General features: G+C 38.8%; 1 protein-coding gene and 1 long non-coding RNA gene across 4 annotated transcripts in view; one reads left to right on the top strand and one right to left on the bottom strand.

Annotated features, from left to right (window-relative positions):
• Nucleotides 1-19570, top strand: part of LOC309666314 — a 1163838-nt gene that overhangs the window by 33212 nt on the left and 1111056 nt on the right. The gene's annotated exons all lie outside the window — the stretch shown is intronic.
• Nucleotides 1-19570, bottom strand: part of RELN (reelin) — a 528909-nt gene that overhangs the window by 288073 nt on the left and 221266 nt on the right. For all 3 annotated transcript variants that reach the window (XM_082473379.1, XM_082473378.1, XM_082473380.1), the window contains exon 4: nucleotides 12464-12534. In XM_082473379.1, the coding sequence (XP_082329505.1) occupies nucleotides 12464-12534 (71 nt within the window). The remainder of the gene's footprint in view (nucleotides 1-12463; nucleotides 12535-19570) is intronic.

Raw genomic sequence — 19570 nt, 5'->3', positions numbered from 1 at the left:
AAAGCAGGCTAAACTGGGCAAATGGAGGCAGTTATAGGGTTTGAGGCTGGGAGGAAAAAAATGAGGTTTGTGTTGAAGAACATTTTGATAGATGTGTGGAAGGCTTGAACCAAAGATATGGCTGTAGATGCAGAAATAAAAGAATTTGTTTAAGAGATACTGAGAAGATAAAATAAATTGGTCTTAGAGACACTGAGTAGACATGGAAGAAAGAAAGGAATGAGGAAAGAAATATTACCTAGATCTCTGTTTACTGACTGGCTCGAATATGTCACTGACTAGAACTGCAATGAAGGGGACCAGTTTGGGGGAAATGTCAAGTTCATTTTAGAATATATTGAGTTCAAGGTACCTAAAGAATCCAAATGTCAGTGCCCAGTAATAATAATGATAGCTAACATTTATAGAGTATTTATGTGCTAGCCACAGTGCTATGCACATCATTATTGCACTTAATTCTCACAAGTTCACTAGGTTTCTTCTGGGCATAGAATATTGTGCCAGGCTCTTGGGAATGGTATGGGATGACCAGAAAAGTAGGTACTATTATTTTCCCTATTTTACAGTTAGGGAATTGAGACTTTGAAAGATTACATAGCTAGAAAGTATCAAATTAGAAATTGGGGACTTCCCTGGTGGCGCAGTGGTTAAGAATCCGCCTGCCAAGGCAGGGGACATGGGCTCGAGCCCTGGTCCAGGAAGATCTCACATGCCGTGGAGCAACTGGGCCTGTGCGCCACAACTACTGAGCCTGTGCTCTAGAGCCTGCGAGCCACAACTACTGAAGCCCATGTGCCTGGAGCCCATGCTCCACAACAAAGACAAGACACTGCAATGAGAAGCCTGCGCGCCTCAACTAAAGAAAGCCCGCGTGCAGCAACTCAGGCCCAATGCAGCCAAAAATAAATTAATTAATTAAAAAAATAAAAGAAATTGGAACCCAGGGGCATATAGCTCCAAACTCTATTCTCTCAACCACTTTGCATTACTGACTCAGTAAGCATGAAGCAAATGGACAGAGTTCAGGAGATGAAAATCACAGGTGTGAGTGAGATCACCAGGGACAATATAAAAAGTCTAAAAGAAGCTGCAGGACAGAATCACTGCCAATCCCAGAATATATCCATAGGAAGTTCAGGAACTCATTAAGGAAACTGAGAAGGAGTAGGGAAGTCAGGTAGGGTGAGGACCAGAGTCCTTTGGATTGGTTGGCACCTACTGGGTTACTGATGACCCGGAGGATGACTGTTTCCATAGATTACTGGCAGTAGAGGTCAGATGGCGGGGTTAGGAGTGAAGCCTGAGAACACACACGACTCTTTCAAGAAGCTGGAGTGTGAGGGAGAATGATGGCCGGAGGAGTACTCACAGTCAAAGACAGCGTTCTTGCTCAAAGCTGCAGTGGCTTTGGCATGTTTAAACCCTGAGGAGGAGGGGATGGTGAAGAGGAAGAAGCTGACGATATGGGAAAGAGAGGGCAAAACTGTTGACCACGGCCTCAGAGGAGATAGGGGGAATGCCATTCCACTGAGTTTATGTTTTTCCTGTAGATGTATTTTGGACTTTCTCTTCTAGGTTTGGACCAATATATCTATATTATAAACTATTTATGAACAGGATGGGAAACTGCCTTATATTGCTACACAATTCCCATGCATGTGGTATAATGTTCCACATATACCCATAGGGGACACAGCATAATATGTGTTAATTAATATTAATGAATTCCAACCTTACAAACATGATTATGAAAATCTGTATTAATTATTACATTAAACAACTGAATCTTCAAATGTAAAAATACGGTTGGATTAATTGGTTGCATGAAATAATATTTCACAAGAGCCAAAGTAAAGTTGTAATTTACGTGTGTTTACAACAGCTTTGCTCTCCCTCAAGTAATTATACAGATCCAAACCTAGGCTTTGTCCTCCAAAATGTGGGGGAATCCAGCAGATTACACACCAGCTTGAGTAGAAAGTGTACTTCTATGGGCATCCAAAAGAAGTCAATGCCAAATTCTTCTCAGGCATAAATCTTGGTGTTTTGACTCTGGACTAGATAAAGCTGTCAAGGGGGAATGTATATAGCCCTGAGAACTGAAAAGAAGCCTGTTTAAATCTGTGTTCAATCATCTTAGAATAAACAGCACCAGTCCAAAACACTATTCTTTAGGAAATTAAAAAAGTAGTCAGACCAACCTAGAGCCATTAGCAAGGAATTTTACTGTGGCCCTACGAGTCAGCTCTTCATCATTCCCCTTAATCTTGTCTGTTGTCAAGATCACTTAGGGACACTTTTTGCCGGCCACTGCCCCAGGAGGGCTTCAGTTCCTTCCCCTGTTGGGTAGTTTGTGAGACCTTGAAGCAAGACTGGGGGTTCCTGGATGATTTTACCAGAGCATCCTAATTCAGCTCTCTTTGTTTGTAAATTACAAAACGCAGGATGTCAGGAACAGCAGTTGCAACTGCTACACTGAAATGTAAACGACAAAATAGCCACAGGAAAACAGATGTCTTTTTTTAAAATAAATTTATTTATTTATTTATTTATTTTTGGCTGCGTTGGGTCTTCGTTGCTGTGCGTGGGCTTTCTCCAGTTGTGGTGAGTTGGGGCTACTCTTCGTTGAGGTGCATGGGCTTCTCATTGTGGTGGCTTCTCTTGTTGTGGAGCACGGACCCTAGGCATGCAGGCTTCAGTAGCTGTGGCACGTGGGCTCAGCAGTTGTGGCTCATGGGCTCTAGGGTGCAGGTTCAGTAGTTGTGGCACACGGGCTTAGCTGCTCCGCAGCATGTGGGATCTTCTCGGACCAGGGATCGAACCCATGTCCCCTGCACTGGCAGGCAGATTCTTAACCACTGTGCCACCAGGGAAGTCCCAAAACACGTCTTTAGCTAGCAAAAGTTTTATCATTGGGAACATTCAAGTGAAACACATCATTCATTATTTTTCACTTCATCAGTTAAAGTGGATATGGTAAAATCCAATTCTGACGCTTAGTCAATTTTGACTTCTTTAGTCTGAATTAATAAAAAATTTACATTTCAGGATATTGGAAGGACATTTAGTAATACAAGTTACTGAGCATTCAAGGATAGCCAGAGGAAGATTCTGGTAGATGTAACCTACAATTTATACAATATTTGGGTATAAAAGGTATTCTTTTTTTTTTCACCAGCTTTACTGAGATATAACTGAAAAATAAAAATTGTATATATTTAAGGTATTCAACTGGATGCTTTGATGTGTATATATATACATTGTGAAATAATTACCACTATCAAGCTAATTAACATATCCATCACGTCACATTAAAAGGCATTCTTACTGGACAGCTACGTGTAAAAGAATGAAATTAGAACACTCCCTAACACCATACACAAAAATAAACTCAAAATGGGTTAAAGACCTAAAGGTAAGGCCAGATACTATAAAACCCTTAGCGGAAAACAAAGGCAGAACACTCTATGACATAAATCACAGCAAGATCCTTTTTGACCCACCACCTAGAGAAATGGAAATAAAAACAAAAATAAACAAATGGGACCTAATGAAACTTAAAAGCTTTTGCACAGCACAGGGAACCATAAACAAGACGAAAAGACAACCCTCAGAATGGGGGAAAATATTTGCAAATGAAGAAACTGAAAAAGGATTAATCTCCAAACTTTACAAGCAGCTCATGCAGCTCGGTATCAAAAAAACAAACAACCCAATCCAAAAATGGCCAGAAGACCTAAACAGACATTTCTCCAAAGAAGATATACAGATTGCCAACAAACACATGAAAGGATGCTCAACATCACTAATCATTAGAGAAATGCAAATCAAAACTACAATGAGGTATCACCTCACACCAGTCAGAATGGCCATCATCAAAAAATCTACAAACAGTAAATGCTGGAGAGGGTGTGGTGAAAAGGGAACCCTCTTGCACTGTTGGTGGGAATGTAAATTGATACAGCCACTATGCAGAACAGTATGGAGGTTCCTTAAAAAACTAAAAATAGAACTACGATACGGCCCAGCAATCCCACTACTGGGCATATACCCTGAGAAAAGCATAATTCAAAAAAGAGTCATGTACCACAATGTTCATTGCAGCTCTATTTACAATAGCCAGGACATGGAAGCAACCTAAGTGTCCACTGACAGATGAATGGATAAAGAAGATGTGGCACATATATACAATGGAATATTACTCAGCCATAAAAAGAAACAAAATTGAGTTATTTGTAGTGAGGTGGATGGACCTAGAGTCTGTCATACAGAGTGAAGGAAGTCAGAAAAACAAATACCGTATGCTAACACATATATATGGAATCTAAAAAAAAAAAAAAGGTTCTGAAGAACCTAGGGGCAGGACAGGAATAAAGACGCAGACATAGAGCATGGACTTGAGGACACGGGGAGGGGGAAGGGTAAGCTGGGACAAAGTGAGGGAGTGGCATGGACATATATGCACTACCAAACGTAAAATAGATAGCTAGTGGGAAGCAGCCACATAGCACAGGGAGATCAGCTCCATGCCTTGTGACCACCTAGAGGGGTGGGATAGGGAGGGTGGGAGGGAGACGTAAGAGGGAGGAGATATGGGGATATATGTATACGTATAGCTGATTCACTTTGTTATAAAGCAGAAACTAACACACCATTGTAAAGCAATTATACTCCAATAAAGATGTTTAAAAAAAAAAGCATTCTTAATGTGCTAAAGAAAAATTTAGGTAGGTTAAACACCTCATTCACTTTATGGACTTGCTTACTGAACTTTTTTTTCCCCTCCATCTCACAGTTTAAGTAAACTTTCACCAATCCTTAACACAAAGGATTAAAGAATTGCTAAGAGTCTGGGTCTGAATGAAATAAATACAGTATCCACCACCATGATTCAATGGCCCTCGGAGAACACAGTCACACTTTCTACCTCTCACTGTTCTGAGGGTGATGAACAGCAGAAAAACTGCTAAGCCTGGCACAAGGCAGCCAAGGTTTACAGCTCCAACCTAAGCCTGACCCCTTTCCTCCCGACATAAAACATTTGCTTTTGGTTATATCCACTTCCATCAGTCCAACAACAGAGAATTCCAGCATGGTTTATAAATGGCATGCACCCTTTGGAGGCACTACAGGGCATGATAACTGGTGGTCGTTAAGCCTGCCATCTGGCCTTGCTAAATAATCGATGTGTGTGTTTGAAGAGGTTATGCCAAGCAGCTCACAGGCCAATGAGTATACGCCCACTCCTGCCCGCGCCTCCACCGTGATCTGTGCACACTGCGGCACCAGCAGTGGCCACGCTCGATACACTCACATCAGCTTGACACTTGGCACCTTTGTCTTACAAGGGCTCAGAAGTGTGTGTTCTCTCCTGGGTGTTCAGGGAATTAAGGTAGCAGTGGTGATCTTGCTTATTGAAGTTGTAATTCCTAAGGCTTTTTAATGTTGGATTTTTTAAATTTAAGAATCTATTTGGAAAAATGGAACCCACCTTGGGCTGTGAGTCCAGCCAGAGATTTGGATTCTAATCCTACCACTTGTAAGTGGTGTACAGTTTTGTCAAGTTAACCTTCCTGGCTTCGTTGCTAATCTACACATAAGGAAACTACAGATCTAGGATCAAGAGCATACATTCAAATATTATTCCTCATCCTCAGTCTATACATACCACATTCATTAACATTTTCAGCAGAAACTCTGTTTACATGATTCTGAGGAATATGGATTAGGTCTGCAGCTCTTTCTAGACTGTTTGACAATAATAATTCCTGCAAAAGACTGACTTCTTCTAGTTCCTTTCAGGTTTTCAGTCAATTCTGAAATTGCTTCAATCCTTTGCTTTGATCACCTCTAACAGTAGTTCACAAAACACTACCACAAAAAAAAAAAAAAAAAAAAATGGTCATGAAGAACCTAGGGGCAAGATGGGAATAAAGATTCAGACCTACTAGAGAATGGACTTGAGGATATGGGGAGGGGGGAAGGGTAAGCTGGGACAAAGTGAGAGAGTGGCATGGACATATATACACCACCAAACGTAAAATAGATAGCTAGTGGCAAGCAGCTGCAAAGTACAGGGAGATCAGCTCGGTGCTTTGTGACCACCTAGAGGGGTGGGATAGGGAGGGTGGGAGGGAGGGAGATGCAAGAGGGAAGAGATACGGGAACATATGTAGATGTATAACTGATTCACTTTGTTATAAAGCAGAAACTAACACACCATCGTAAAGCAATTATACTCCAATAAAGATGTTAAAAAAACAAAAGCAAAAACAAAAACAAAAAAACCACTACCACATCTGTCTTTAAAATCACCTAATGACATTTTGGACAATCCCACAGATACCTTCTTGGTCTTTGCTATGTTACTTCTCACTGAGGCCTGCCTGACTTACCTGTCACATTATTTAAAATTGCAATCTGCCTTTCCCCCCTCTACCCAACTGTGTAATTTTACCCTGCCCTATTTTGAGGTCTTTTTTTTTCCCTACAGCACTTGCCACCTTCTAACATGGTATCACATTTACTCATTTATTATATCTCATATTAATTGTCTATCCTCTCCACTAAAATGTAGGCTCCAGTAAAGCAGGGGTTTTTGCTCTGTTCACTACCATATCCCAAGATCTAGCTTAGCCTGGCTCATGGCAGGCATTCAACAATCCTTTGTTGAGTACTGAATGTTAAATGAATTCATTTCTTTATTCTCTACTGCTGGTGAATGAACCTAAGCATCTTCCACTTTCAAAACAATTGGGAGTATACAACCTGGCACCTGCCTACCCCACACCAGACTGGAGATGAGAAAACTCTGCTTCCTCGTCTGTACTACGACTGTCAGCAGAATTCAGCTGGATATGTGTTTATAATTACTTAGGACCTCAGGATTCAAGGTGAAGACATAAAATCCCCAAACCTAATTTATGTCCCAAGAGCATTCACGGGACTCATTAGTGTTTAGATGGAAATCTGTGAATAGAATAGTTTTCAGATTTCTTAACGCAATGATTCATACATTTTTCAACCTGAGGTCAGTGTAGAGAACACTGCTTTGGTGACAGCCACACTGCCTCATGATGTTCCGCAGCAAAAGTTCAGGGTTAAAGAAGATTTTTTCAGGAAAGACAGATGTTTCAAATGTATAATGTTTAAGGTGCTGTTCAGCAAACATTTAGAGAGTGTCTGTTTTATGCCAAGCATTGTTAGATGTTAAGAAAAACAAAAAATTAAGTCATGGTTGCTGGGCTCAAGAAGCTTCAAGTCGGGGTGATGGGGTGGACATGAATATTTAAACAAATAATTATGACAATATAGACCAATCACGTTAAGGGAGCCAGGCAAGACCTCACACAGGAGAAGACATGGGAGTTGTAATTCAGAATTTTCCTTCAGTTCTTAGAAGTGATTTATTCCACCTGCTTCAGCAGAGTTGCCCCTCCTTCTTCATAAGTATAACCTTATATTTGTTGTGTTTTGGGGAAACATATATTATAACCCAAATAATATAAGCTTATTGTAAAAAAAAATTAGGAAATACAGATAAGTTCAAAGAAAAAGATTAAATATCCATAATCTCACCACACTGATCTACTTAGTCTTTTTATTTCCTCCTGGCTGACCTTGAATAAAATTTTGCTCCAGCAAGATGCCTTCCCTTTATCATTTACTGAGCTTGTACTTTGTGCTAGGGATTCTGGAGAGTATGGTCACACAAAGCCTGGATCCAGACCTACTTCCCTATGATTCAAAAGTCCTCATAAAGCCTAAATCCAAAAGGAAATGACTGCCTATTAGCATCAATCTCCCCTCAGGCCTCAAGAAAGGAAAAGCAGCTCCTGACATCCAGGAGCTGGCCTGGCACTCACAGCTGGGCCTTGGTGCTCTTCCGGTGAACAGAAACAATTTCACAGAACATCAGCTTCAGACAAAGCCACTCTGTGATCGTGATGGGTCAAGACAGACAAAGGACCACTTTATAATCACATCTGAATGCAAGCACAACCAGAACACTGTCCAACTCACAATATACCATGCATCCCTCTCTCCTGGCTGATAGAAGTGACTGCTGCTTCTTTATCAATGACAGCCTTAGCCTGGCTCTGCTCTGCCCTCCCTACGGATAAGATTTATTGAGATCCCCAACCATAGAATACCCACCCACACTTGCTAATAGCATCCAATCCAGAGCAAAGCCCCACCTCCTTAAACCTGAGCCAAAATCACAAAATATAGGCCCAAATATCATAATGATTCCTTTTATAATTTCCACTTACTGACCCACCCCATGGTTCCCAATGATGTGCCTTTTCCTATTCTGGAATGAGCACTAAACCCCATCTGTTCAACTCTAGGTGTGCTCCTGATGGTCTTTGTCTACAAGGCAGTGAAAGTCTATAAATACTTTGTGAGAGAGAGAGAGAGAGAGAGAGAGAGAGAGAATGAACCCATCTTTCCCTTGAACCTGCTTTCCACTCGGGCTGCCCTTTCTCTCCTTCCCTTTAATCTTAGATTTTTTCAAAGCCTCAACTTTAAATACTTCTCAACTGACAACAATTTGTCTTCCCTTGACTGTCTGACTCCAAACCCTGGGCAAGAGCTTTCCAACCTGTAAGGCTTTAATATGCTTAGATGCTCATGTAGTCTGGCCTCTCCCGAAACCATCCTCACTTATAAATTGCCAATGACCTGTTAATTGAAAAATCCTAAAGCATTTTTCTTGTTCTCCTCACCATTCTTTTGGAAGCCTCTGTCCCTTTTGAATGCCGCTCCCATGTTGAAATGTCTTCCCTAGTACCCCCATTTCTGAAGCTTGCCCCTTCTCCCAGAGTTCCCTCTTCCGTACCTGCAATGGCTAGCATTCCACACTGGGCCCCTTCCTCCCTTCTCCGGGGAACTCCCTGGATGAGTACATTGCCCCCTCAGCATCTATATCCTGATGTCTCTCCAACCTGCCTCTCTACTCAGCAGGCTGCTGGACAGCCCTGTGGGATGGAAAGCAGCTTCCTCAGGCCAACACGTTGAAATCCAACCACTGTACTCCAACTATTCATTCGTTCAGTAACATTTATTGGGTGCACACTATGCACTGGACATCATGGAAGGCTTTAGAGATTCAGTAAGAAAGAGCACAGTCCCTACCCTCAAGGAGCTTATAGTGAACAGCAGACAAGGCATGTGCGTTAATGTTATCACAACACACAATAAATAGTTATCAAATGAACGAATGCATGCTTAAGGAAGAGATTTCTTTGAAAGGCAATGTAACATGAATGCTAATACCATGGGCTACCGGCCAAACTGCCTGGGATCCAACCCCAGCTTGGTCAATCTCTAGCTGTGTGACCTTAGGTTATTCTCACTGTGCCTTTGTTTCCTCATCTGTCAAGTGCAGATAATAATAGTTCATTCTTCAGGGGGCTGCAGTAAAGATTAAACGAGTCCATGTTTGTGGAGTGCTTAGGGTGCAGTCTGGCACATAGCAGTGCTGACGGTGTTTCCATTTGCATTATTACTGTGCCTTCAGAGTTATGTCACCATGCACGAGAGTCGCCAAGACCAGATCGAGGAGGACTGTAAGGGAGATCAGAGACTTTTTATTTCAGGAGGAGGTAAAACCAAAGCAGGGTCTGAAAGCCTGAGCTAGACGAGGAAGACGAGAAGATGAAAAAGGGTCGTCCAGGCAAAGAAGACAGGGAGGGTATAGAGTGCCAATAACACTGGTGATCAAGTGACATGCATGCCAGGAATTTTAAGGAGAAAAGAAAGGATGACAAGAAATGAGGCAGGGGAGGAAAACTGAGGCCAGATTGTAAAGGATTTTCCTCGTTTAGCAGTAGGGATTCTACTCTGAAGATAAACTATTGCCTCCAATTGAGATATTGAAGGGTTCGAAGCAGGGAAATGATAGAATCCTATTTCCATTTTAGCAGCTCTGTATAGAGCACAGAGAAAGTGGGAGCAGGGAAACTAGGGAAGAAGCTAGTAAGCAATTCCCCAAGGAGGGGATGGGTTCTCATCTAAGGTGGGTCAGTAGCAATGGGAAGGATGAGAGAGACGGAATCTTCTCTCCTATTTTTTCTTAAACTGTGGCTGACCCTTCAGGACTTGATCTTCAGGATGTCTTTCCTAACCACCCCAGGCGAATCTAGCTACCTCTGTGATCCACTGACCTGCCATTTACAGCTCAGCCTTCAAGAACAGGAAACGGCTGTTTTTACTTTTATATCCATATTTAGCACTGTGCACTAGGACAGGGGCTTGCAGGTGCTGGATACATGTTTGCAGAATAAAATCCTTCACTGAATGTCTTTTAAGGAAGGGGATCAAGATTACATGCCATCTAAGACATTGTTAGTATGTTTTCTGATTCTTTTACTTTTTTAATATGCTTAGATGCAAACTATTATATATAGGATGGATAAACAACAAAGTCCTATCGTATAGCACAGGGAACTGTATTCAGTATCCTGGGATAAACCATAATGGAAAAGAATATAAAAAAGAATGTATATATATGTATAACTGAATCACTTTGCTGTACAGCAGAAATTAACACAACATAGTAAATCAACTATACTTCAATAAAAAAAGTTAATATGCTTAGCCAGCAATCATCTTGTAATAATAGCTATCCTCAAGCTCCACAAGCAAAATTTGTTTGTTTAAATTCCTTAATTTAATTAAAATCAACAAACCTACCAAGTATGTTGTGACTGAAAGGCATTGGCCGGTGGTAGGTATATAGAGACTGTCATTTTACTCTCTTTAATACTTATATTAGATATTCCTCATCCAATGCATAGGATATTATTACATGTTAAATTTATGTTATTTTATTTGAGGAGATAATTAATGTTTTAATTAAAAGTGGAGAGGGCCAAAATAAATATATGTTTTATAGCACCAATTATTTCCCTTATTATTCCTGACAGCAGGAAGCAATCACTCTTGTTAGTATCCTTTTCACCCTATCTTGGATGGATTGATATGATTTCAATTGATTAGGTGCTGTTGAAAAAGCTCAATGTTTTCCTCTGGTCCTGGGCTGAATAGAATTTTTAATAACATCCCAGTCTACCATCATGTAAATCATGGTCGTGTGTAACATTACTATTATGTAAGGCATTTTTTTCCCTACTGGTTGAGAATTTTTTCCCACTGATTTTTCTTGGTTTTTTCTTTTCATTTCAAATGAACCCAATCCCAACAATTCATTTACAACAGAAGAGACTCAAAAATTCAAGGCTTAAAAGAAATCAGCTTTTAGGCAATGATAAATGTCAGTAAAATTAGACGTGTCTTTTCCTGACACTATGCAGTTTTCAGGATATTAACGTTCACTGCTATATGGTGTTCTATATTTTCAGTAACGTAAACATTTTTATAGTCTGGAAAAAGATTTACATTGTGGTAGATTTCTTGAGCCTACACAAAGGCTATCACATTTTTGCTTTTTCAAAAGTCACAGAATACAAAGCTGTTCAAATAAACTAAGAACACTGATAATATATGTGAAACTAGAATTAGAATGGGGTTTTCTGATTCAAGAGTTATTAGGTAAACAATCAGAAGTCTGCCAGTAATGGTCATCAAGTGTCTCATTACTTAGATAAAGCCATACTGGTGATATATATGACTATAAATAATAAATGGTACTTTCTTAAGCCTTTCAAAAACCCACATAATTTTCCTAATTTCTGTCTTAAACCCATTAGAGTCTCCTTAGCAGAGAGATAATTAGTAGAAATTTCCTTTACATTCAATAATGTAATTCTTAAGTTAACAAGTTTCCCCCAAAATAGAACTCTGTAAACAAAAATTGATAATATGCCTATGATAATGGTGAAAATGGGATGACATTTTTTCACTGTGTGCATGTGCATACATTCACATATGTGCATCTATGAGACTTTGGCATGGGTGAGAGTCTGGATGTGTATGAGGCAGTCACAAAGCTTAATGTGACTACTTAATGTACACTTAACGTATCTAAAATGATGTTGCATCTGAAATTAACAGTGCACACAGTTGAAACAAGCATATAGATACTACATACACGGTCATCTATAACACACTCAAATATTAAAAGCTATAAACAAATATTTTCGACAAAGTTAACAAGAAATTTAAGTGGTAAATTACGCAGATGTGTTTTTGTAAAATTCTAAAATTAGTAAGATTTATATTTCCAGGACAACTAAATATAACTCATTAGAAAAAACAACTATGAAAAGAATATAAATTTTCTCTTGGTTTATTTCACTCACACTTAGTATCTTCAGAAGTCTACAATCTTTATCAATAAGTAGTAACTAAACAATTATTAGAGATATTAAGGGGTCAATAATTCCATTTTTAAAGCGCCATCATCAAGTAATAGTCATGAAATGCTTACTCAGTACATAGGACCTACCATGAATAATTTTGACACAACCAATATGAAGAAGTCAAAGATGATTCTTACCTCCTTGTTCACACAATTGCTGGGCTAAAGCATCTTTGAAGATAATCTGGCCTTTGTGTGTTGCTGTAGCCCTGGAAATGAATAGAAAAAGGTTAATACAAATCTTGTAATATGTTTGGTGATAACAATGTATTTTTAAAACTTCTTTAAAACCTCATTTTTAAATGTTATGTGGATATGATTTTTTTTTTAAAAAAGTGCCTCTGAACAGAGATAAAAATGAACAAGAGTCAAGGCTTAAACCAAGTCACCTGGGTTGAGAATTATCTTCTGATTGGTTTTACTTTGTAAAGATATTGTAACATTTGTGGGCTTATTCTGAAAACTGCAGATGTGAGCAAATCTTGGGTAGAAGAAAAAGTATGGCAAGGATGTTTATTAAAATTTATTCTTCAGGAGACCTTGATATAAAATGTGTTGTGGTGCAATAACGATATTAGCACTGGAGGAAGATGCTCTTAATGTACTTTTTTCTTAAATCAACAGTTACCATAACACCGTAACAGATTTGAGACCAAGAATTACATTTTTAAAGTTTTTTTTTTTTTAAAGAGGCCTATTTGGAGCTTTCATAATTACAAAGTCTGTCATAATAAAATACACCTTTTCCCCACTGGGTCTAATTCACCACTTGAAGGAGATGTGCATCTTTTACCTCCTCTAATCAGAGCTGTGCACATGGACTGGTGAAAAAAATAACATCCTTGGAGCAGATGTGTTATTCAATGGTTATAATAGGAACTGTCTTATTAAAGGAAGAATTATTTATGCTTTATATTTGAAGTGTTTTTCCTTAAAAAAGATTATTTTCCGGCACAAAAGGTATTATTTAAATGAATTTAAAACAGGAAATCATGCCTCTTTAAAATATTTGATTTCAGAAAATAAGCCATACAAAATCTTTTTAATAACTAAAATATATTAACATTAAATCTCAAGTTTAGTTCTAGCCAAAACCAGCCTAGGACAAAAATAATTTGATTCAGCCATCATTTACTGAAGATGGATTATGTACAAGGCACTGGGCTAGGTCACAAAAGGCAACTTTTGGCCTCTGCATTTCCCCTCCATATGTGCACCCCTCAGTCAACATCTTGCCCTTTGTCCAGCCCAACAGGACCTCATGGTTGCCCACATCCCCACTCTGGCCTCCAGGTGGATGCACGTTCCTCCTCCATGCCGCAGACCTTTCTGATTTCTATCCCCCACTGAACTGTTACAAGTGTCAGTCCCCCAGGACCTGAGTCTCTGGAAGTAGTCTGATAGACTAAGCCATGATGAAGTGTTAATGGGTGATATTCCTCAAGGCTAACATATTTCAGCTGTGAAACTGAAAACATTATACTTTAACACACACACACACACACACACACACACACACACACACACACACACACAATGACACAGTAGTGAGAGTTTTGAATGGTGGGAGGGAGATATAATTGAAGAGAAAAATCACTGGGCAGCCTTCAACTCACACTATATGTGAAGTTGATAAGGGTAATCAGCCTTTGTTGTTGCATATTAATCATTCTTGAAATTACAGATAAACAGATGCTACCACTCTCCCTATATATTCACATATGTTTACAGGTTTTCCATTGCTTTTAGCAAGGTGAATATGAGAGGGACTGAATTTAGGGCCAATCTAAGCCATAAACATGACCCACGGACTCATCAATTACAAATTTTATTTCCAGAGAGAACATGGAAACTTGATTTACCTGAATACATTTCATTATTCAAATCTCAATCAAGTCAAGAGCTTCTGAGCTCACATATACTTCTGATAGCAACATGGCAATCATAAATGTATAATTTTAATTTGACATTTACTTTGGAAGGGATATATTTTCTGAAATCACTAACCACCAAGAAAAGTCCTACAACATACAATGTTTAAATAATTGTTCATTTTAGTTATCTTCAGATTTTAAGTATATACTATTCCTACAGTAATATTTCTCGTTGGTCCACAAACTTATTATCATTGTGCCAATGTATGCTCCCATGAACACAAAAAAGCCAAAGTATCCAAATAAAATTCATGTCACAGAGGTTTTGCTTTTTCCCTGGATATCAGAGATACTGATATATATCGGTCACGGCACAGGACCTTGTGAATAGTCCATACTGCTTCCCCTATTACTCAGTTTCTTCAGATTTAGAATTTCATTCATGCTCTTACTTCTTCTACTGTGGTTCAATGAGTGAATTTCTGAGAACTAGAGAAAAACTGAAACTGAAGAAACTTTTATCATCTAGTCAAAATTTCTTTAGCAGTGGTACTCATTATTCAAACAAATATTACAGAACTCCTATATAAGAACAGGGGAGCCCTGTTTGATTCCCTCTCCTCACCCAGCATGCTCCCCACCACCCACTCCCCAAAAGGTCCTGGTGCACTTCTCTGGAACACTTGGGAGCTTGAAGTGGAAGAGTTTGAAAACCGTTGAACTAGTCTAACTCTTTACAGTGTATGGATCAGGAAACGGAGGCCCAGGGAACCCCTGCTGAAGGTCACACAGCCTGTTAATGGCAGATGGAACCTGATTCCAGGTCTTGATTCCAAGCCTTGGATTCTTCCCACCACATCAGCAGTTTTCAAAATGCGCTCCATAGTGGTGCCCAGGGGTCTCCATGGGAGTCAGAGGGATGGGCAGCAGGGAATGCTTCAGGCACCATTAATTCAACCAGAGCACCTGGTTCTAATACTTGTTCTAAGTATTTAATGTTGTTTGAAGAAAGGGCTCAGCAGTTCAAAACTGGATTGAGAAGCATACTATGTGCTCAATGTCATTATCTGAAGTCTTCTGCTTGGGAAAAATAAAAGTAGTAATAATAATAATAATGTGACTGGTAGAGGTATATATAAGGCATATATATATATATATATATATATATATATGTCATGTATATATATAAACCATGCATATATGGTTATTACTATTATAACACCTATTATGAATTGAAATTGACCCCCTGCTAGGCACTGTTGTAAGGGCTCTACATTAATTAACTCAATTAATCTTGACAACAACCCTACTAGGTAGATGCTATTATTCTCATTTTCCTGGGACATAGATCTATTGTTTGACTTGCCTAATGTCATGTAACTGGTGCTAGGCCAGGATTCAAGCCCAGGCAGTCTGAGTGCAGAGTCCTCGCTTTTAACTGTTAGCATTAAATTGTCATTGATCTGGTTCAAAGATGGGATGGTAGCTTGTGATGTCTTTTCAGAGGGAGAGCCTGCTTTCCAGGCCTGATCTTTAAATTCATGCCTCCTTGAGACTGTGCTCTCGACTCCAACTTTTCAGTACATTTCTCTTGATCGCTTCTCCTACACTGTTCTGAGTCCTTGGGCTTCTAGTCAGCTCACTGCAGTTCCCTTTCAACTCTATCACATTTCCTCCATCAGCCCCCAGATCCCTTGTATCGCTCCTTTTCCCCACCAAATATAAGAGCGCTGGATGCTAACCTCATCAACATCAATGTGGAAGCCCTGGAAGGATACACAGGACACACACGCACACACACACACACACACGTGTTGACAGACAATCATCATGTACATCACTTTCTTTACAAACCTTTAAATCCCTCAGATCATATTTTAATATAAAAATGCCCAACCCTACAGTAGGTGCATGGTTAGTGATTTTAAGGGTCTGCTTATTAGCACCTTATCTTTGAGGGAAGAAAGAGCAGAAGCCCAGGTGACCACCAAGAACATAAGTACCATTGCTTTTACCTATGAATGTATCTGCTCTAAATGCCCCAGGGTGTGACGTGTCAATAATGGCAAGTCTACTTTGAACACATTTAGAGCTATGAAATAATTCATGGTGGTTTACTTACAGACGCACAGTACTTACTTCAAATATTCTACAGAAATATATATTTATACAAATATATATTTAAATATAATATGTAAATATATAGTTAAAATATAAATATATAAACATAAATATATACATTTAAATATAAACATAAAAATATATTTATCTATTCAAAAATTGCTAAAGTCACAGTAACTCAGAGTCAAAAGTCCCTAGAGGTCATGTCCTCCAATTTTTAACCCATAATATATTTTTCTTTTGTTATAATAAGATACAGCTATGGTATATGGTGACAGGCCTTATTTGTTTTCAGAATTATATTATGCAATTTATAGCTCTCTTTTAGGAGGGGGTCTATCAAATTTGTGGTGCTAATAACTATGTTGGTACTACTTGTACTTAATTTTCCATAATTACCAGTAATTTTTCAGAAGAGTTCAGAAGCTATCCTCATTGTTCACTGTCCTGGGGAGTAGACCAAATTTCTTAAATAAGCTTCTAATAAGTACTTATCTTCTTGGGAGATGCATAGGTTTCTAGAGCAAGTTTGCCAACAAGAATCCCTATTAAATAAGTAATTTTAAAAGTTAGGGGGGGCTGTTATGATCTATCATTTGAAAAGCTCCATAGATTCTGCCAAATGAAGAAAGTTCATTATGATCACCATATTCAGAGCTTGAAATAGCCTGAATTTAAAAGAACACGCCATATTCTAGTTTTTACTGAACTCCTAGAGCAACTGTCTGCCCAAGCCATTTAACAATAAGTATGTATTGTAATGAGGCACAAAGCTGAAGCTCACAGCCTCTGGAATCAGAAAGACCAGTGCATGACCACAGTGAGCTGCCGCTAACAAGCTATCTGTCTTTGTACTTCTTTATTCACTTGAGGCTTCAGATTCTCTATATGAGGATAGGGTTAATAATAACAGTTATTATTTAAAGACAATAATATTCACTCTTCTGATACTTACAGTCTCTCTACCTAAACAGATTTCAAGCTTCTGGAACAGTAGGAATAATTAAAATTATCTCCCACAAGGCACCTGTCATAATGATTTGAACATATAAGGGAATCAAAACTATATTTTTTCAGCTCACAATTTGCTTCTATTGTGCAATATTGCCATCCAGTTTCCAAAACAGGACTAAAAAGGGGTTTAAATGTAGTTGCTACAATGCCTACCCAAGTGTACTGTTTCGTTACTTCATCAATCAATTTGCTCACAGATTAACCTCAAGAATCATTTTTAAACCTAGGACGATGTGCTTTACATCTCCAGTGGTGGGTTACTTTCCCACTTTTCTCCCTGATTTACCAGTGAGGTCTGATATGTTACTGTGTCTCGTCCATTGACAATTGTAAGGGCATTCATCTGTCAGCAACGTGACGTTAATCTAGTGTAATATCAGCGTGCCTGTGCCAACTACCCTCCAGGAAATGTCAATAAATATGTGGAACATGGAAAAAGAGAGAGGCGGTCCAAGTTTGGTCAATTTGATCTTCAAAGGAATCAATTCACTTACAAAGATTCTTGACCCCTTTTCATCAGCAAATTACTGTACCTTCTAATTAGGTTGAGGATTTAGCTTGACCGTTATTAAAACAAGAAAAAAATACCAAATTATTTAAAACATGTAAAAAGGAGTAATGAATAACTTCAGGGAGAAATTATTTTTATATTAAACTCTCAACTTAAACCACGTCAAGGCCATTGCAAAATGATAAAAAATTGTGGATGTTTTCATAATGCTTTTGCTTTTCAAAGCTTTACTGGGCTCTTTGTTTTTATAATTACATCTTTTATTCCTAAGTCGTAGCATTTTCCTTCTGTCAAATGTACAAATACTTTCTCTCCCTCCAAACACAAATTTCAGCCTTAATGTTTTTATGTGCTTATCCAATAATCACAAAGTCTCCATATTCTTAAAAATCACCAAATACATGAATTTACACTATTTTCTGATCAAGGTATAATTTTCATCAGTAAAACAAAGAACATATAAATAAAATAATTCAAATAGGGCTAGTAAGTTAATGGTTAATGGCAACCATGATGGTTAATCCCTTTCAAGAGACTCAGCAGAGCTAACTACTCAAATTAAGATGTAGCGTGTTAATCAAAATAAAACCAGCTAGTTCTATTACTTTGGGAGGTAACTTAACCTCTCCTGATTAATTTCCTGATTTGTTTAAAAAAATAGTAACAGATGATCTTCAAAGTTCCTATAAGTTCTAAACCTCTATGATTCCATGATTCAAGATTAAGTGAGCACATATGAGCATGTACACACACACAAACACACATACACACACACACACACACACACACACACACAAACACATGCTAGCTGCAGCCTCTATCGAGAGGAGTGCTTCCCAAAATCACGTGGCACAGGTCACAGGTAATGGTGTGCTACAGCAAGCTTGCATCAGCTCATGAGAGCTTGTTTTTTTAACAGTTATATTTTTATTTTAATGTGCAATTTAATATATGTGTGTGTGTATAAATGGGTTTTGCATGTATATAATATAACTACTGCAGCTATATCCCCTAACTCATGTAAAAATGTAAACTTTATCCTAGTCATTCAAGTCAAAAAAGTGAGTCACAGACTTACCTCCTCATTCATCAGCAAATTCTGTCAATTTTATTTATTTACTCTCCAATGTATCCTTTTTCTCCATCTCCACAGCCATGTTTTAATTCAGGACTTAATAATTTCTCATCTGATAAGCTGCAACACTCTCTTGATTGGAATCTCCCTCCAGATTCACCCCCATGCCAATGCAGCTTTCACATTGTGCCAGTTTTCTTTCTAAAATTGCTAGAAATCCTTCTGCAGCTCTCCAACACTTAAAGGAGTCTGTCAAATTCCTTAGAATGGCCTAAAAGGTTCTTCAGGCTCTGCTCCCTGCCTGTGTATCCAGCCTCACCTCCCACTGCACCCTGCAGTTGAGCCACAGAGTAGTCTTCACGGGTTCTAGAATGCACGATTTATTTCATGCCCGCCAAATTGTTTATGTCCTGTCCCCTGTGCGTCGAAGTCTCTTGCCAAAAATCTTTTATTCATCCTCTAAAATTTATCCAGGAATCTCTTTCCCTTACAAAACATTCTTAGATCTCCCAGGTAGCATTAGACACCTTCTCCAAGGATAGCACAGCCTGTTTCCTTGTTCTGACATAGAAGCTTCCTAATTTAAGGTGATCTGACTTGCAGCCCAGCCCTCTCTTTTCACAGTCATTCTTATCATAAATTGAAACAAC

The sequence above is a fragment of the Balaenoptera physalus genome (assembly GCF_965194825.1).
Source record: "Balaenoptera physalus genome assembly, chromosome: 8".
Lineage (NCBI taxonomy): Eukaryota > Metazoa > Chordata > Mammalia > Artiodactyla > Balaenopteridae > Balaenoptera > Balaenoptera physalus.
This window is presented reverse-complemented; position numbering and strand designations above follow the sequence as displayed.